General features: G+C 29.0%; 1 protein-coding gene across 10 annotated transcripts in view; it reads left to right on the top strand.

Moving 5' to 3' along the window:
* Positions 1–15,717, top strand: part of LOC142325087 (solute carrier family 25 member 45-like) — a 74,280-nt gene that overhangs the window by 8,542 nt on the left and 50,021 nt on the right. For 6 of the 10 annotated variants that reach the window (XM_075366419.1, XM_075366415.1, XM_075366417.1 and 3 more), the window contains exons 2-5: positions 2,480–2,633; positions 4,516–4,631; positions 9,171–9,444; positions 12,007–12,139. In XM_075366419.1, the coding sequence (XP_075222534.1) occupies positions 2,516–2,633; positions 4,516–4,631; positions 9,171–9,444; positions 12,007–12,139 (641 nt within the window). In that variant the 5' untranslated portion in view covers positions 2,480–2,515. The remainder of the gene's footprint in view (positions 1–2,479; positions 2,634–4,515; positions 4,632–9,170; positions 9,445–12,006; positions 12,140–15,717) is intronic. The other 4 variants (XM_075366422.1, XM_075366421.1, XM_075366423.1 and 1 more) reach the window with 1 other exon arrangement.

Below are 15,717 nucleotides of genomic sequence, written 5' to 3'. Positions count from 1 at the left end.
TCCACCGATTCATCTGACACCTTTTCGTCAGGTTTTTAAACCCCAATCTACATTTCATTATCACCAAATTATGGTCGCTATCAATGTCTGCTCCAGGGTATGTTTTGCAGTCCACGAGTTGATTTCTAAATCTTTGCTTAACCATGATATAATCTATCTGATACCTTGCAGTATCGCCTGGCTTTTTCCAAGTGTATATTCTTCTATTATGATTTTTAACTTGGGTGTTGGCAATTACTAAATTATACTTCATGCAAAACTCTATAAGTCGGCCCCCTCTTTCATTCCTTTTGCCCAGCCCGTATTCACTCACTATTTCCTTCCTTGCCTTTTCCAATGCTTGCATTCCAATCTCCAACTATTATTAAATTTTCATCTCCTTTTACGTGTTTAATTGCTTCATCAATCTCTTCGTATACACATTCTACCTCATCATCATCATGGGCGCTTGTAGGCATATAGACGTTAACAATCTTTGTCGGTTTAGGTTTTGATTTTATCCTTATTACAATGACTCTATCGCTATGCGTCTTGAAATACTCCACTCTCCTCCCTATCTTCTTGTTCATCACGAAACCTACTCCTGCCTGCCCATTATTTGATGCTGACTTAATTACTCTAAAGTCACCCGACCAAAAGTCGCCTTCCTCTTCCCACCGAACCTCACTAATTCCTACTATATCCACGTTTACCCTATCCATTTCCCTTTTTAAATTCTCTAGCCTACCAACCTTTTTTAAGCTTCTAACATTCCACGCTCCGACTCGTAGAATGTTATTTTTTAATTTTCTGGTGACCCCTTCCTTAGTAGTCCCCACCCGGAGATCCGAACGGGGGACTATTTTACCTCCGGAATATTTTACCAAGGAAGGAGCCTCCATTATTGCTTTTGAAAATGCAGAGAGCCACATTTTCTTGGAAAAAAAAAAACAGCTGTAGTTTTCCATTGCTTTCAACTGCGCAGTACTCAGAGGAGTGAGTGATGTTGATATGTCCGTTTAAGTCATTGTGACTCACGCCCCTAACAACTACTGAAAGAGCTGCTGCCCTCTTTCAGGAATCATTCCTTAGTCTGGCTCTCAACAGATACCTCTCCGATATGGTTGCACCTTCGGTCCAGCTACTCTGTATCCCTGAGCACTCAAGCCCCCTCACCAACGACAAGGTCTCATGATTCATAGAGAAGGATAAATATATATGTACATAATACAAAGGAGTATGATTCTTAAAAGAATTGTTTTTAAAAAAAAATAAATATATATGTATTTATTTTACTGAAATTAATCTTTTAAGGTTCACATTATTCCTCTATACTGTTGAATTATAATTAAATTGTATTAAATAAACCACATAGTCATTGAGATTTTTTTTTGGCTTCAGTCATTTCATTGGTTTGATGCAGCATTCCAAGATTCCCTATCTAGTGCTAGTCGTTTTTTTTCAGTATACCCCCTACATCCTACATCCCTAACAATTTGTTTTACATACTCCTAATGTTGCCTGGCTGCATAATCTTTTCCTTCTACCTGTCCCTCCAATATTAAAGCGACTATTCCAGGATGCCTTATTTGTGACCTATAAGTCTGTCTCTTCTTTTAACTATATTTTTCCAAATGCTTGTTTCTTCTTCGATTTGCCACATCTCTTCATTTGTCACTTTATCCACCCATCTGATTTTTAACATTCTTCTATAGCACCACATTTCATGTAAAGTGCCCTTTTCTTTGATGAATCTGACCTGCTCTGCAGGAACTTCTCTGTCCAGATTATATTGTAGACTATTTTTCCACAATATCAGCATAAATATCCAATGCCAGGAAAGTATTACAATTTTGTTGTCAGATTTTTTTCTAATTAAAGTTACTGGTTTTGAATTTGAATCAAACTATAATTTATAATACAAAGGGCATATTTTGTTGTTTTTTTTGTAGCCTAATTTTTTGGTGTCTTTTTATTTGAGTCAGGGTGCAGCATTATGATTAAAATCTGATAGAGTTTCTTTATTAGAAGAACTAAGAAAAAATTATTATTATTATGTTTCCATGTGAAGTTAAAACTGAAATGATATATTTTACCTTGTAGATTATCATAATTATCTGGTAATTTATGATGCAGGTTTTTTAATGTTAATTCCAATTTATAAACAAATTATGAAAGTGCATAAACAATTACTTGATGTAATTATGTAGTATTTACTATTTTGATGTATTACATTATTTAATTAAATAATTACTCATAGTACCAGACATCTTAAATTATAGTATTAAAGAGAATAATTTAAGTTACTTTTTTAATAGCAAAGGATGATTCAGAATTTTAACCCTCAAAAATCTAAATGTGAGGCTCATAAGATGCCCATTCTTGTTCGATATACATGAAGTTTTTTGCATATTTCCTATTTCCAATTAATACTCAGATTTTATGCCAAAAAAGGATAGAATTTTAATCATTTTTTTTCTCTTTAATAATTCAACAACAGAATATTTCTTTTATACTGGTTGGATGTGGATACAAGATGACAAATATCAGCTTTTCAAAACATTTATTTTACTTTAGCCATCTTTTCTGCTATGATGCCGATCTCCATGGTATCAGCCTTTCATCTGGAGGTTCCAGGTTCAAGACCTTATCAGGCAAGGCAGTTTTTCACACTAAAAAAATTAATTATCCGTCAGCAGCCATTATTGAGTGCCAGACCGAATAAACAGAATATAAGTGTTAATTGCTGTTGGTCTTTTCTCCTTCAAGCCGATGATGAACATTCACATATATTCATTGTTGTGAGAGTTCAGATTGTAGATATTTTCAGTTGTGGTGTTCTGTTTTAGTTAGAATTAAAATTACATTAATACTTTTAGTAACCTAATCTATTTCTTAAATGAATATGGATAGTTTACTGTATTCTAACTAGAAAAGTAAGAACATTAATTGAAAAACTATTAAATAACATTTGTAATGATATTAAAATCACAAATATCTAGCAAAATGAAATGAATGAATTCAAAATGGTAAAACAAATCAAGAATAATTGTAGTATTGCTTTATTTTTATTCCAAAATATGAATTAAAAAAAAAAAATACAATAAACAACTATAAAATTGCTTTTAAAGCTAATAAAAAAAGATTAATTAATGAACAACATTAATACTTTATTATGATGCTTATAATAAACAGGTGTGTCTATAAAATAAGATACAGGGAGCAAATTTGTTAAAAAAGCTTTGTATAAATGACAAGTAGTTACTTTAAAAGCACTATCAGGAACAGTGCCCAATAATAATAATTGACTAATGTCCAGTTATTTCAGAATGCTAGATGAATATTGTAGCATGTGAAAAATCCTAAGCCTAATCAGAAATCAAATCCAGATCTTCTGGATGAAATTAAATTTTATTCTATAGTCTAGAAAAAGGTAATAGCTATAGAATGGTATAGCTATAGTGCAAATTCAGAGCTGTAAATATTGAGTGTAAATAGTGACTGAATGTGTTATGTAAATCCTCTGTAGGATTGGAAACAGGAGCATAGAGCTGTGCCAGTGTTGCCATGATGTGGATATTGTAGAGTGCGCCTTCTTTGTTTGTCTCAAATGGAGGCAGAAGATACCACGTGGCGATTGAACTCGATGTGGGGGGGTGGGGGGGAGTCATGCGGTTGATGCTCTCTCTCAGTGAGGGATGGACTGTGTGTGCTTGGTTTTTTATAAGAGTGCTACAGCAAAAACTATTGGAGGAGGACAAGGAGAGGTCGGTTGAGGACGGCAATGGGCGCCAGCCCCTTCAGGGGTGGATGTCATCACCAATGGCTCCCACGGGACGCGTTCCTGTTGTCGGATGCTGGCATAGCTATAGTGCAAATTCTGAACTGTATATATTGTTAATTGTAAATATTGAATGTAAATAGTGTCTGATTGTGTTATGTAAATATTGATGTGAATGAGAAGTGTGCCTGTGATGCGGGTGGTGCTGATGTTATGCCTTTTACGTCAATTCCAGCACCATCCTGTATGAAGGAGTGGGTTTTTAGTGGGTCCCATCACATAGGCAGTGAGCCCCACATACCCAGTATGAGCAAGCTGCTGGGCGTTTGGTTCAGGTAAATTTTCCCACTTCCTATGGAAAACAAAAAAAAAACTTAATTCAATTTAATTTTTTTTCTGTCCATCTTATTCTCAGCTGGCCTCTTCTTTTACTCTTATATTATATAACTGTCCTATTAATATTTTTTTTGACATGTATTCATCCATTTGTTCCACATGACCCAGCTGCAGTATTTGTTGCGCTTTTAATAATCTTACGATGTCTTTTATGTTTCATTACCTCCTCTATTCATTTCATTTAAGAAAAATAGACAACTTAGGGTTTTAGAATTTGACTTTTTTTTCTTAGTTTTTGTATTAAAAAAATTGTTCTGAGAATCAGATCTCTGTGCAAGTACTTGACAGGAACAAAACAGAAACATTAGTAAGTAATGAAATGTTTAATTAATTTTAATAAATTATTTATTTTTTTACAGGTATCTGTGGTTTGTTAGTTGGTCATCCACTTGATACAATTAAAGTAAAACAACAAACCTCAGAAGTTAGAAGAAATGCTTTTAAAGTTGCGCATGCAGTTTTAAAAAGTGAAGGGGTATGTTGCCATTTTTTTATATCTACAACTTACTTTTGTTTTGCTTTTCTTTACATTATTTTACTTTCACAAAATTCTAAGGTTATATAAAAATTTGGGAAGATAAATTTCAATAGAATTTTCTTACCATTAGTTGTGATATATAACGAAGGAAACTAATGAAAAGATTTAATCTATCAGAAAAGTAATAAAAAGTGTTAAGTTACTTTAACACAGTTGGAGTATTAAAAAATATTCAACATTACAGTGAAGGTGTATTTGTGGTTATAGTATGCTGAATTCATTGTATTACTGTTGCTGTTTTTCCACCAAAGCAGTAAACAAGAAAAAAGTAATTAATGTTCATTGCTTGTGTAATACCCGTATCCTTATGAAAATCCAAATGAGACCAGACTCTGGGAAACTCAAAAAGCAGTTTTGTTTCATAAAATTATAAAAACAATTTTAGAAAATAATGATAATTATCTATATATTTGTATAGACATTTCAAATGTGTAAAAACATTTTTGTATCTAAAAATGTAATTTTTCAAATAGATAAGAAAAGTTATTACCTTGTTGAATATCAGTAAGTCTAAGGTTGTATTGCGATTGCTTTAATAGAACTGTGGTGTAACTCCATTAATTTATTTGGAGAAACAGATAGGCAGTTATTTCTTTTGATAGAATTATAATTATGAAAGCTTCTCTTTGGTTATGAACTTGCACTTGCAAATTGTTTTATTATACATCGTAATGCCTAAAAATTACTTTTAGTTTTATCTGTTTACTTGTTTCTACTCTCATGTTGCATGCTATTTAATACAATAAATTATTTTGATGATACAAGAATGTTATTTATATGAAAGGTGGACAAAATTAAAAGTATAACAAAAGTTTTTTTTTAAGAGCTAGTGCTAAATTCTCATCAGTGTTCGTGTGGAAAAAGAGCAGTTTAAAGTATTTTGCGAATACTAGTGATTGTAACAATATACTTACTAACTTGCTCATAAACAAAATTAAAAAGTTCAAACCTGAAACTAATAGATCATTGGAAAAAAACCAAGATTTAAAAAAAATTGTTAAAAAAAATCCAAAAATAAAGAGAACAAAATATATTTCAAAACAAACTATCGCATACAGAACATACCAACTTAACAAAAAAATGTCTAAAAATTGTAAAACTGAACTAGTATTCACAATGTTGTCTGTATATTGGGTAAATACTTTTTCAAACAAAACTTTAATAATGTATAAAAACATTACAACAATATAATCATCATTTACCAACGTATGAGCTCTGTAAATAAAGTAGTGAGAATAGTTTTTTTTGGCAGCTAAAGTGGCAACACTGTAAAGTTACTAGTAAACATATGGTTATATTAACAGCCAATTTATATTAGGTATTAATAATTTTAGTCTATTGTTGCCATGTGAGACATAAAGAAACTTTTTGTGAAACGAGTTTTTATTGTGTGTTATAAAAATGAGTGATACTAATTATGAGCAACATTGTGCAATCAAGTTTTGTGTTAAACTCTGTGAGAATGCTACTGAAAATTTTTCAAAATTGAAAAGGTCAATTGTAGGATGACACTCCGTCAGAAGCCCAAGTTTTTAGGTGGTTTGAAGCATTTTCAGATGGCTGGCAATCAGTTGCGGATGATCCACACTATGGAAGACCCTTAACATCAAAACGTGACAACAGTGTTGAGCGAATCAGAGACTTGATACAGTAAAAACGGCAATTAGGTATCAGAATAATTGTAGAACAATAGAATTTGAACCATACCCCACAGTACATCAAATTTTGACAGAAGAATTTGATATGAAAAAAGTTTGTGCAAAATTGGTCCCAAAAAACCTCACTGTTGAACAGAAAAACAACAGGGTGGAAGTGTGCTGATTTTCTAAAAAATGTTATTACTGATGATGAGTCTTGGATATTTGAGTACAACCGAGAAAAAAAACACCAGTGTAAGAAGTGTCACACTTCAAACTCACCATGTCCCAAAAAAGCAAAAATGAGCAAATCAAAACCATGTTAACTTGTACCTTTGATAGTAATGGCATTGTCCATAAGGACATTATGGATTTTGCCTATAGGACAGACTGCAAATCAACATTTTTACCGAAAAATTCTTGAAAGACAGTGGAAAAGAGTTGCCTGCATGAGACCAGCAATCAAAGACAACTGGATGTTACATCATGATAATGCACCTTGTCATACTGCACTCTCAATTAATGAGTTTTTGGCAAAGAAAAGCATTCCTTTAGTTTCTCAATCACCTTATTCACCTAATTTGTTTCTACAACTTTTTTCTGTTCCTGATTTTAAAAAAATCACCTCAACGGTCACCATTTTGGGACACTAGAAAATATTTAAAAAATGTAACCGATCATCTGAAGGATTTTCTGGTTTCTGAATACTGACATTGCTATGACAAAAGTGGGAAAACCATTTTAAGTTTTGCATGGCTTCCCAAGGGAACTATTTCAAAGGTGATAAGAGTCCATGTATAATTGGATTGTAAATAAAAAAATTTTCTGAACCAGTCTCATTACTTTATTTACAGAGCTGTAAAAACAAATTACAAACTCAGTAAAATTAAGACCATTGATATTCTTCCACCTGTTATGGATTAAACATATAAGACCAATATTCAAAACTGAGTGAGATAGAAAATCTAACATTTTTTATGCATCCTATCTGATCAAGAAAACTCATTTTTGATAACTTTTGCTAAAGCTACTTTGCAACAATGATATCAACACAATGGTCAGCTAGTTGATGTGGTTAGCATGCTCGTTATTTGATGTAGCTGGTCTTTATGTGGCTAGGATATGGAATTTTTTGCCTTTTCATTAAAATGGCATGATGGTCATTCATGCCATTTTCTAGCATTAAATCATGCATATTTTTCATTGAAATATGTGTGGAACTAAGGGTTGCTTCCCAATTTTGGTAGGAATGTCTGGATTTACTAACTGTAATCCCATGTCCCGATAATCAATCTATAATTCCTGATTTGCAAAGAAAATTTGAAAATTGAACTAAACAGACATTATTAATATGATTGCAGTTTTTGAATGGTTATTAAGTAAGAATGGAAGTAAGAGAATTTCAAAATGGTTCACACAGCGTATTTACACAGTTTCGGGATTTCCTTGCCTGTAACATTTAGCAACACATAAAATTCATTTGTGATGATTATTAAATAAATATAACTCTGTTTGACATGTAATATTTTTTAACTTGTGCAATTTGTAAGAAATACAAAAACTAAATTTATTTATAGAGATGGAGAAGAACGATTTATTGATGAATAAAAAATGGGTAACATTTTTTTTAAATATGGAAAATGTAAGTAATTTAAATAAAATAACATCCTACAATTTTCGATTCCCAAATGCAATATCAGATAGAATGTTACTCAAATGCAACATCAGGAAGACGTTTTAGTTTAATGACGATGGCTTGGCAGAAAGAAAAAAATAATTTGTTGCTGAGTAACATGGAGGCTGAATTAATAGTAAAAGAAAATTTTAAGATGTCATGCAAAAAGTTTCACAAATTTTTAAAACTGAAAATGAACAAGATAAAATTTGAAAATTGCAGCAGTAAATGAAAACTATTGAAAAGATTTATGTGGTATTTTTTGTTATATTGTGAAATAAAAAACATGTTATGGAAAATTATAAAGAATTTAATTAAATAGTATATTAATGTTTTTTTTTTAAATCCCGATATGCTTTTTTGAAAATCTGGCACCCTTGTGGAACTATCTCAAGACTGTGATAATCTAACCATGTTTAAATTTATCTTTTTATATAACTATGTGCTGATTTACCTTGCAAAGAATATGTGAAAATTGCTGCTATAATTTTGTGTAAATTACAAAAAATATTATTTTTTTTTAAACAAGTTTGTTGAAGTTGGAGATGCTCTTTTTGAAATTGTCCCTGAGGAACTATACTGATTAATGGCATATATATCAATTATTGAAGACCAAGCCAGAAAATTACTTTTTCTTAACATGGATATGAGAACTATTATATATTTTTTGTTCATTTAGTAAAAGAGTTCTTGAAGGAAGAAAATCAGATGTTTGTAAATTAAAAATGTGAATGATCAGCTTTATCAAGATAATCAAAAATTTATCAAACAGAAAATTAGTTACTTGCTTGAAGAATCTTTTTTAATGAGGTCTTTTTTCTTCGTAGGCTTATTTTTTAGTAATTCTAAACAAAATTAATTAATTATGAAAGACAAAATTTCTATATCATAATCCAGTTTTTTGAAAGAAATTACCATTTTTGAAGGAAGTAATGCAGTTTTTTATTTCAAACTAATTTTGTGTTTTGAAATTATCTAACAAGGGCAGAATTTTGAGAAAGATTTGACAAAGCAAATTTCTGTGATAAAACACAGATTAACATTTTATTAATATGCATAATTTCATGGCAAATTTCTTTCTGTAACAATTTATTTTGTATTTCTTTTATATATGTTAAAATTGACTTTGGATTTATACTGTTTTCATATGTTCTTTCATTCTAGCCAATTGGTTTTTATAGAGGTCTATTTATGCCACTTCTCTCAGCAGGTGTACTGAATTCTGTATTTTTTGGTACTTACGGAAATACATTAAGATTTTGTGCAAATTATAGGGATGAGAAATTCAAGCGAACTTGTTGTGATACCTTAAACAATGTACCAACTTATAAATACTTTCACTGGGATGTATTCTTAGCAGGCTGTGTTGCTGGTACTTTTACAACAGTAGGGCTATGCCCTTTTGAGTTAGCAAAAATAAAGCTCCAAACACAATATGGTAATTTTTCAGATAATTATTAAAAATATTTTATAACGATTTAAAAAAAAGATATATAAACTAAATTAATTTCATAAATGATAGATTTTATTTTTATAGAATAATTGTATCTTCTATAAATACAATATAATCACACACATGTAGTATATTTAGTGTTATATTTATTTAAAAATAAGTAGTTGGCATTTTTAATTTAAAAAGATTATTCTGCACTACATTTAATTTTTTTTTAGATCTTTTTCATATTTTGTGAACTTTTTAAAAATTGGTGTAATGAATTTATCATAAAAATAATTGTGACCGATGCTCTTTGACAGCATGTTTTTAACTTCTCTGATGCTGATATGTTTTTGTTTTGTTGATTTTCTCACTTTTCTTCTTTCATTATAAGACATTTTTTTTATATGCATCATTTTTCAGAATTTTTTATTGTGTATTGTGTTAGTTTTCAGTATTAATCATTATTGCTTAGTAATGTTAAACAATTTAGTACACTTTAAAACATATGGTAAATTTTTAACAAAGTGCAAAATTTAACAATTTTTTCACAACTGGCTGTAATATCATCTTTATTTTAATAATAAAATGATTTAATAGGATCAAAATCAAGATCTTCAGTCTGCTACCTCCCTCTTTCACTTATCTATTTTGTGTGTGTGCGCTCTCTCTCTCTCTCTATCTGTGTGTGTGTGTGTGTGTGTGCACGAACGTGCATGTGGATTGTTTTTCCCATCCTTATTTCCAAAACCAAATCTCATCTAATCATTTATCCTTATTCTCTTAGTAAATTTTCACTACAAGTTTGCAGTTAATACATTCTTGAATTTCTAATCATAGTTTTCTTTCTCTTATCTTTTATAAACTTTTCTTTTCATCGTATATATTTAAGTTAAAATGTATTATATAATTCATTATATATATATATATATATTTGTTCAATTATATCATTTATATATATTTTTACATTGATTATCATCAAATGTTTTATGCAGGCTATTTACTTCACCTTCATTTTAGTCTTTAAATTAATCAAGTAATCAGAAAAATTGAATCTGACTACCCAGATTATACTCAAGATTAGAGAAGGTAAGTTCTCAAAGTAATTTTCTCTCTCTCTCTCTCTCTCTCTCTCTCTCCACACATATGTACAAGTGTTTTTGAATGTTGGGAAATTTACTGCATTGATAGTACATTATTATTTTGAAATTGTACTGTCACCAAAAGGTGTCATGTAAGCTCAGTTGTCTGGTCTCAGGCTTACCTTTGCAGAAATAGTTCTATTTCCTGTACCCAAACAACAGCTACAGTCTCTTTTGACATCAGCATGGGTTCCTTGGTTACCATTAGTTTTTAAAATTTTCACTTGTTGTGGTATTGTAATAATGAGGTAATTATCAAAGAAAAGTTTTTATTCATATGAAAAGTAACCAATAGTTATATCAAACATAACCCTATTTACTTAGACTTTGGTGAGTTAAAAACAGGTATTAAGTTTGTCAGATTTTGTGTGTATCTGATGCAGTTCAATCTTATTAGTAAAACGTAATTTCCTTTTTATATTTTTAAAGTATAACAAATTTTTTTCTAAATGAGTAATGAAATTGATAAAACATTTATACTGTTTTAATGAGAGATTATATAGCTATTGACAAAGAACTATGGGTCAAAGGAATTTGTGTAAATGAAGAAATGTGTAATAAATGCAGATGTAAAATTAAGACAGTAGTGAGAAATTCAAAAGAATTTAAAGTGGAAACTAAGTTAAACAAATGGTTGTATCACTTCAGCTTTTTATTATGGTAATAATGAATGAAATAATAAAATCAGTCAGGACTAAAGTTAAGAAAAGGGACATGAAAAAAGGTTATTTTCAGATGTTAGTGAGAAGTGGAAATCAGCTAAAGAGCAAGTAAATCAATAATTTTTTTTTTTAAACCTGTGGTTTGGAAATTATCAAAGAAAAATTATAATCATTCATTGTGTTGAAAAGAGTAGTCAGGAAGACAAAATAAAAATCCTTGAAATTCTTAATAAAATTCCTTATTAATACATGAATTAATCGTATAAATGAAAATTAATTATTTTTATGATTCCAGTTAAAGAAGTGAATTATCAACATTCTTTGCCCTCCAGTATTTTGCAATAGAGAAAACTTTCCTTTCATCAACATCCTAAACTTTCCTTGTTTACTATCCTTGCATCAACATCTTATTAGTCAAGTAATAACTAGAGGCAGATGCAACCAGATGCTCTGTGTTGCATATATAGTATACCCACACCATATACCATCACACCTTTAAACAACATTACATCTTTAAAACCACTTTTCTCGGTAACCAGAAAAGTTATAAAAAAAGACAAAGAAACTTCTTTTTTTTGTAGAAAATATTAATTATGATTTAAATTATGATTTTAATTAATGATTTAAAATATTATTATAAAAATGTGTAGGTACAACATTATCCTATGCAGTGCAGTATGTGCATCACATAACTTATTACTACATTAATGTATGAATTACATAAGTTAAAATTTATCATTTTTCGTATGTTTCTGTTTCAGAACAATTGAAAAAATTTAAAATGAAAGACAAAAATTTTGTTAAATATTCTGGATCATTTGATTGCCTTACTAAACTTTTTAAAGCTGGTGGGTTTAAATATATATTTAAAGGACTTGTACCAATGATATGGCGGTAAGTTTAAGTAATATTCATTAAACAATCTAATCAAAATCAGATATATACTCCTTTAATTGAAGTCTTATATTAAGATTTATTCTAATATTAAATTTAACTGTAAAAATTCATACTTCTACATGTTATTTGAATGAGAGTTGTAAGTGTAATACAATTAAAGAAGAATAAATTGAATATTGAATTCAGACTTTTATAAGTCTAAATCCAACCACATATATCATCTTGTTTAGGATATGTTTATTCAATTTAAAAAAAAAATAATGTTCTGAATTTCTTAATATCAATTGGATAAGGATCAAATGAGATTTGGATGCATGTAATAAATTCAGCAGCAGCCTTCACATGACAGCTTTATTTGTCATTGCCTCACAAGTGAGCGATTACAGTGACAGAAATCTAATGTTTGATTAGAGTACATTATTTACGTTTATATACCCGAAATAAATATTTGCACACATTGTTTCATACTTCTTTGCAGCACATAACTATTTAAAAATTTATTGTGATAAAAATAATATAATTTTAAAACTTATTTTAAAATTATTGTGATAACATCCTTCACTGGTAGTTCAGTAGTTATTACTTTTATCCTGAATATTATTAGCAATAATACTGAATATTATTAATTTTTACTGTTAAACCAGTTTTAACAATTATTATGTTTTACAATACAATTATTGTTGCGTAGAGATGGGTCACATCTGTGTGCAGCCCGAATAGTAAAAAAAAAAAATATATATATAATTACTAATAATTATATTATTAATTCATTATTAATATATAATATTTAATTTTGTGTTTTCTAAAGGTTTTCTAAAATCTAAATAATGAAATTACAACATATGAAAAAATATAATCTTTTGAATTTTTTATTAAATACACAAATGTAAAATTTAGTTATAATGTCTGTAATGTATATATAACATTTATTTAAAAAAATATATTCTCTCTTGGTTTTTTTTTACAATGTATAAAAGAGCAAAAGATTTGAGAAAGTGAAACTTTGCTTTTATCATTCAATAAAAGTATACACTGCATCTGATATTTACCAGTTCTCTGTAACTTGCTGTAATATCAGCAGTAATATCTTTCTCTGCACATGGCAGTTGATTTTGTTAATCACTAGACATTAAATTAACAATTTAGCAACAGTATTGTTTTATCTGTCGATCATTGATTTGATCATGTAATGACTCAAACACCCAACAAGTTATTTATTGATCACTTACATGTTATCAGAAAAAGCTGCACATCAGATAACTGGAAATTAGGTAACTGGGATCTCAACACATCATGTATTCATATATTTTTACAAAGATAAATATTTAAATGATAAAATTTGTTTGAAGAAGTCTTAGAATTATCTTATCTTAAAACCATTAATTGTCTTAAAACAAAGTTCCTGTAATTCCTTTAGTGAGAGATGAAATTTTAAATATAATTGACAAGAATTGAAAAAAAAAAAACACAAAATAACTTGTAAATGATAAGTTGTTTTTTGCATGATTCTACATTGCATCATGTAACATTAACAGTCTCTGCTGTATAAGAAACTAATATTGTATTACAAGAAACAGCATAATAAAATAAAACAGAAATCATAATGTTGGTTAATACTGGATCATATTATTAAATCGTCATGTTGATATGAGTCTTACGGTTATTTTTTTTTTTATTCAGTTATGAATACTAACCCAAGCCAGTTCACTACTAATAATGGGATTATCCATTTCTAATTTCCTGATTAAAATATTTTCACATTTGAGAATGTGCGTATTAAATGATGAAAAACATACTGGCAGTCCTATGTTTATGATATATAACTGTACAAAGGTAACATAAGTTAATTTCATAATTTCCTTACATTCAAGTCTGACTATGAGTATATCCCAGCTTACAGTATGTGATCTGCCATCTGGCAGGTTCTGCTCAGGGGCCAGCGTTTAAGCCAATTTGACTGCTAACCTTTTTGAATGACCTTACTTTCCTTCGAACTAAATATCAAGTAATTGAAATCTTTTTCTCTTTCCTCTCCTTCTTTCAGTCATACATTCTAGAGCCTCCATCTGTATTCATTTTCTTCTTAGCCAGTACCTTATCCACTACATTTTTCTGTTAATAATTATTTTAATTATTTCTCTCTGTTCACAAACTCTTTTTCTACACTTATTCATTTCTTATTTTATTTTTGTTTTATCCTCTATTCTTTTCCTTAATCATGCTAAAGATACATTAATCATGGAAAAACCTATAATCAACCAACAATATTTTCAGAAACTGCTTTTAGAAAATAGGGTATATCTTCAGAAAAGCAGGTTGCCATATAACTGTTGCTGATTAGGTTACCTTCAAAATTATAAACAAATATGTAGGAATGTATTATGCAGAAAAAAGGCATATTGTTAAAAGACTTCCCAGAAGTCTTATATAATTTTTTTTTATTTTAATAAAATTTAACTACTTTAACTGCAGCAATTACATTAAGTAAAATCTATTTCAGCAGTATTTGGTAATTATGTAGACAAACTGTTTCAATGCCAGGTTGAGTAAAACCAATCCCATTATAGGTAATACCACTTCTATATTTATTATTTACCAGTGTAACCAGGTGTCAGCAGCAATAAGAAAAATAAAGATAAGCAGCTCATGAATTAATAGTTTAATGTTATTCATTTCAGATTGTGGTGATAAATTCTAAACTTGTTGTTTAAATATGAATTTATTTATTACCTATTTTTGATATAACATTTTTTTTCTAATTCTCTAATTTGTATAATATTATTCTATTTTCTCATTAAATTTAGATTAGTCTAAATTTAGATTTAGATTTAGTCTTATTAGATTATAATTGTATATTATTTCTGAAGTAATGGACTGAAATTTACTTGTACTATATATATTTATTAACGGTTGCCATATTTATTCTTACTATTAATTTAATTTAGTAAGTGGCTAACTGGAAGGATTATATTTTGTTTAAATATTTTTATTAATATTTCATAACAGAAAATAAAATACTTCTAAATAATCATACTAGATTAATATTGAAATTAAATATCACAAAACTTTATTTTCCTAAACATAAAAAGATATGACATCTTTGTTACTCTAGATCTAGAAGTGTTAATTTTAATTGTAATTAAACTTTAATATAACTGGTAAAAATAACATTTTTTATGATATTAATTTACAAGATTTTCATTGTATTTTTATGGAAGGCTAAATTTCCACAATTCATGGAGTTAAACACTAAGAATTTTCATTGAATTGAATCCTGTTATTAATTGAATATTGCATTTATTTATACCAGTTGCAATGTTAGTAGAAGATGGACTGTTGATGAGATAGGCCCACATTATAAACACCAAATTTGATAAAAACAATATACTTAAGAACAAACATAATACATATCAAGTAATATACTATGTTTTCTTAAAGGGATTTTGTGGGCTTCACTTATTAAATGAGCTTCACTTTCAACAGTACTCGTAAGAATCTGCATAATAGCTCTAGAAAAAATTCTACCAGACGCAAATTCCCATATACCTACTGAGTGAATCATTCATTACATTTGT

This window comes from Lycorma delicatula, chromosome 5 (assembly GCF_047948215.1).
Source record: "Lycorma delicatula isolate Av1 chromosome 5, ASM4794821v1, whole genome shotgun sequence".
NCBI lineage: Eukaryota > Metazoa > Arthropoda > Insecta > Hemiptera > Fulgoridae > Lycorma > Lycorma delicatula.
This window is presented reverse-complemented; position numbering and strand designations above follow the sequence as displayed.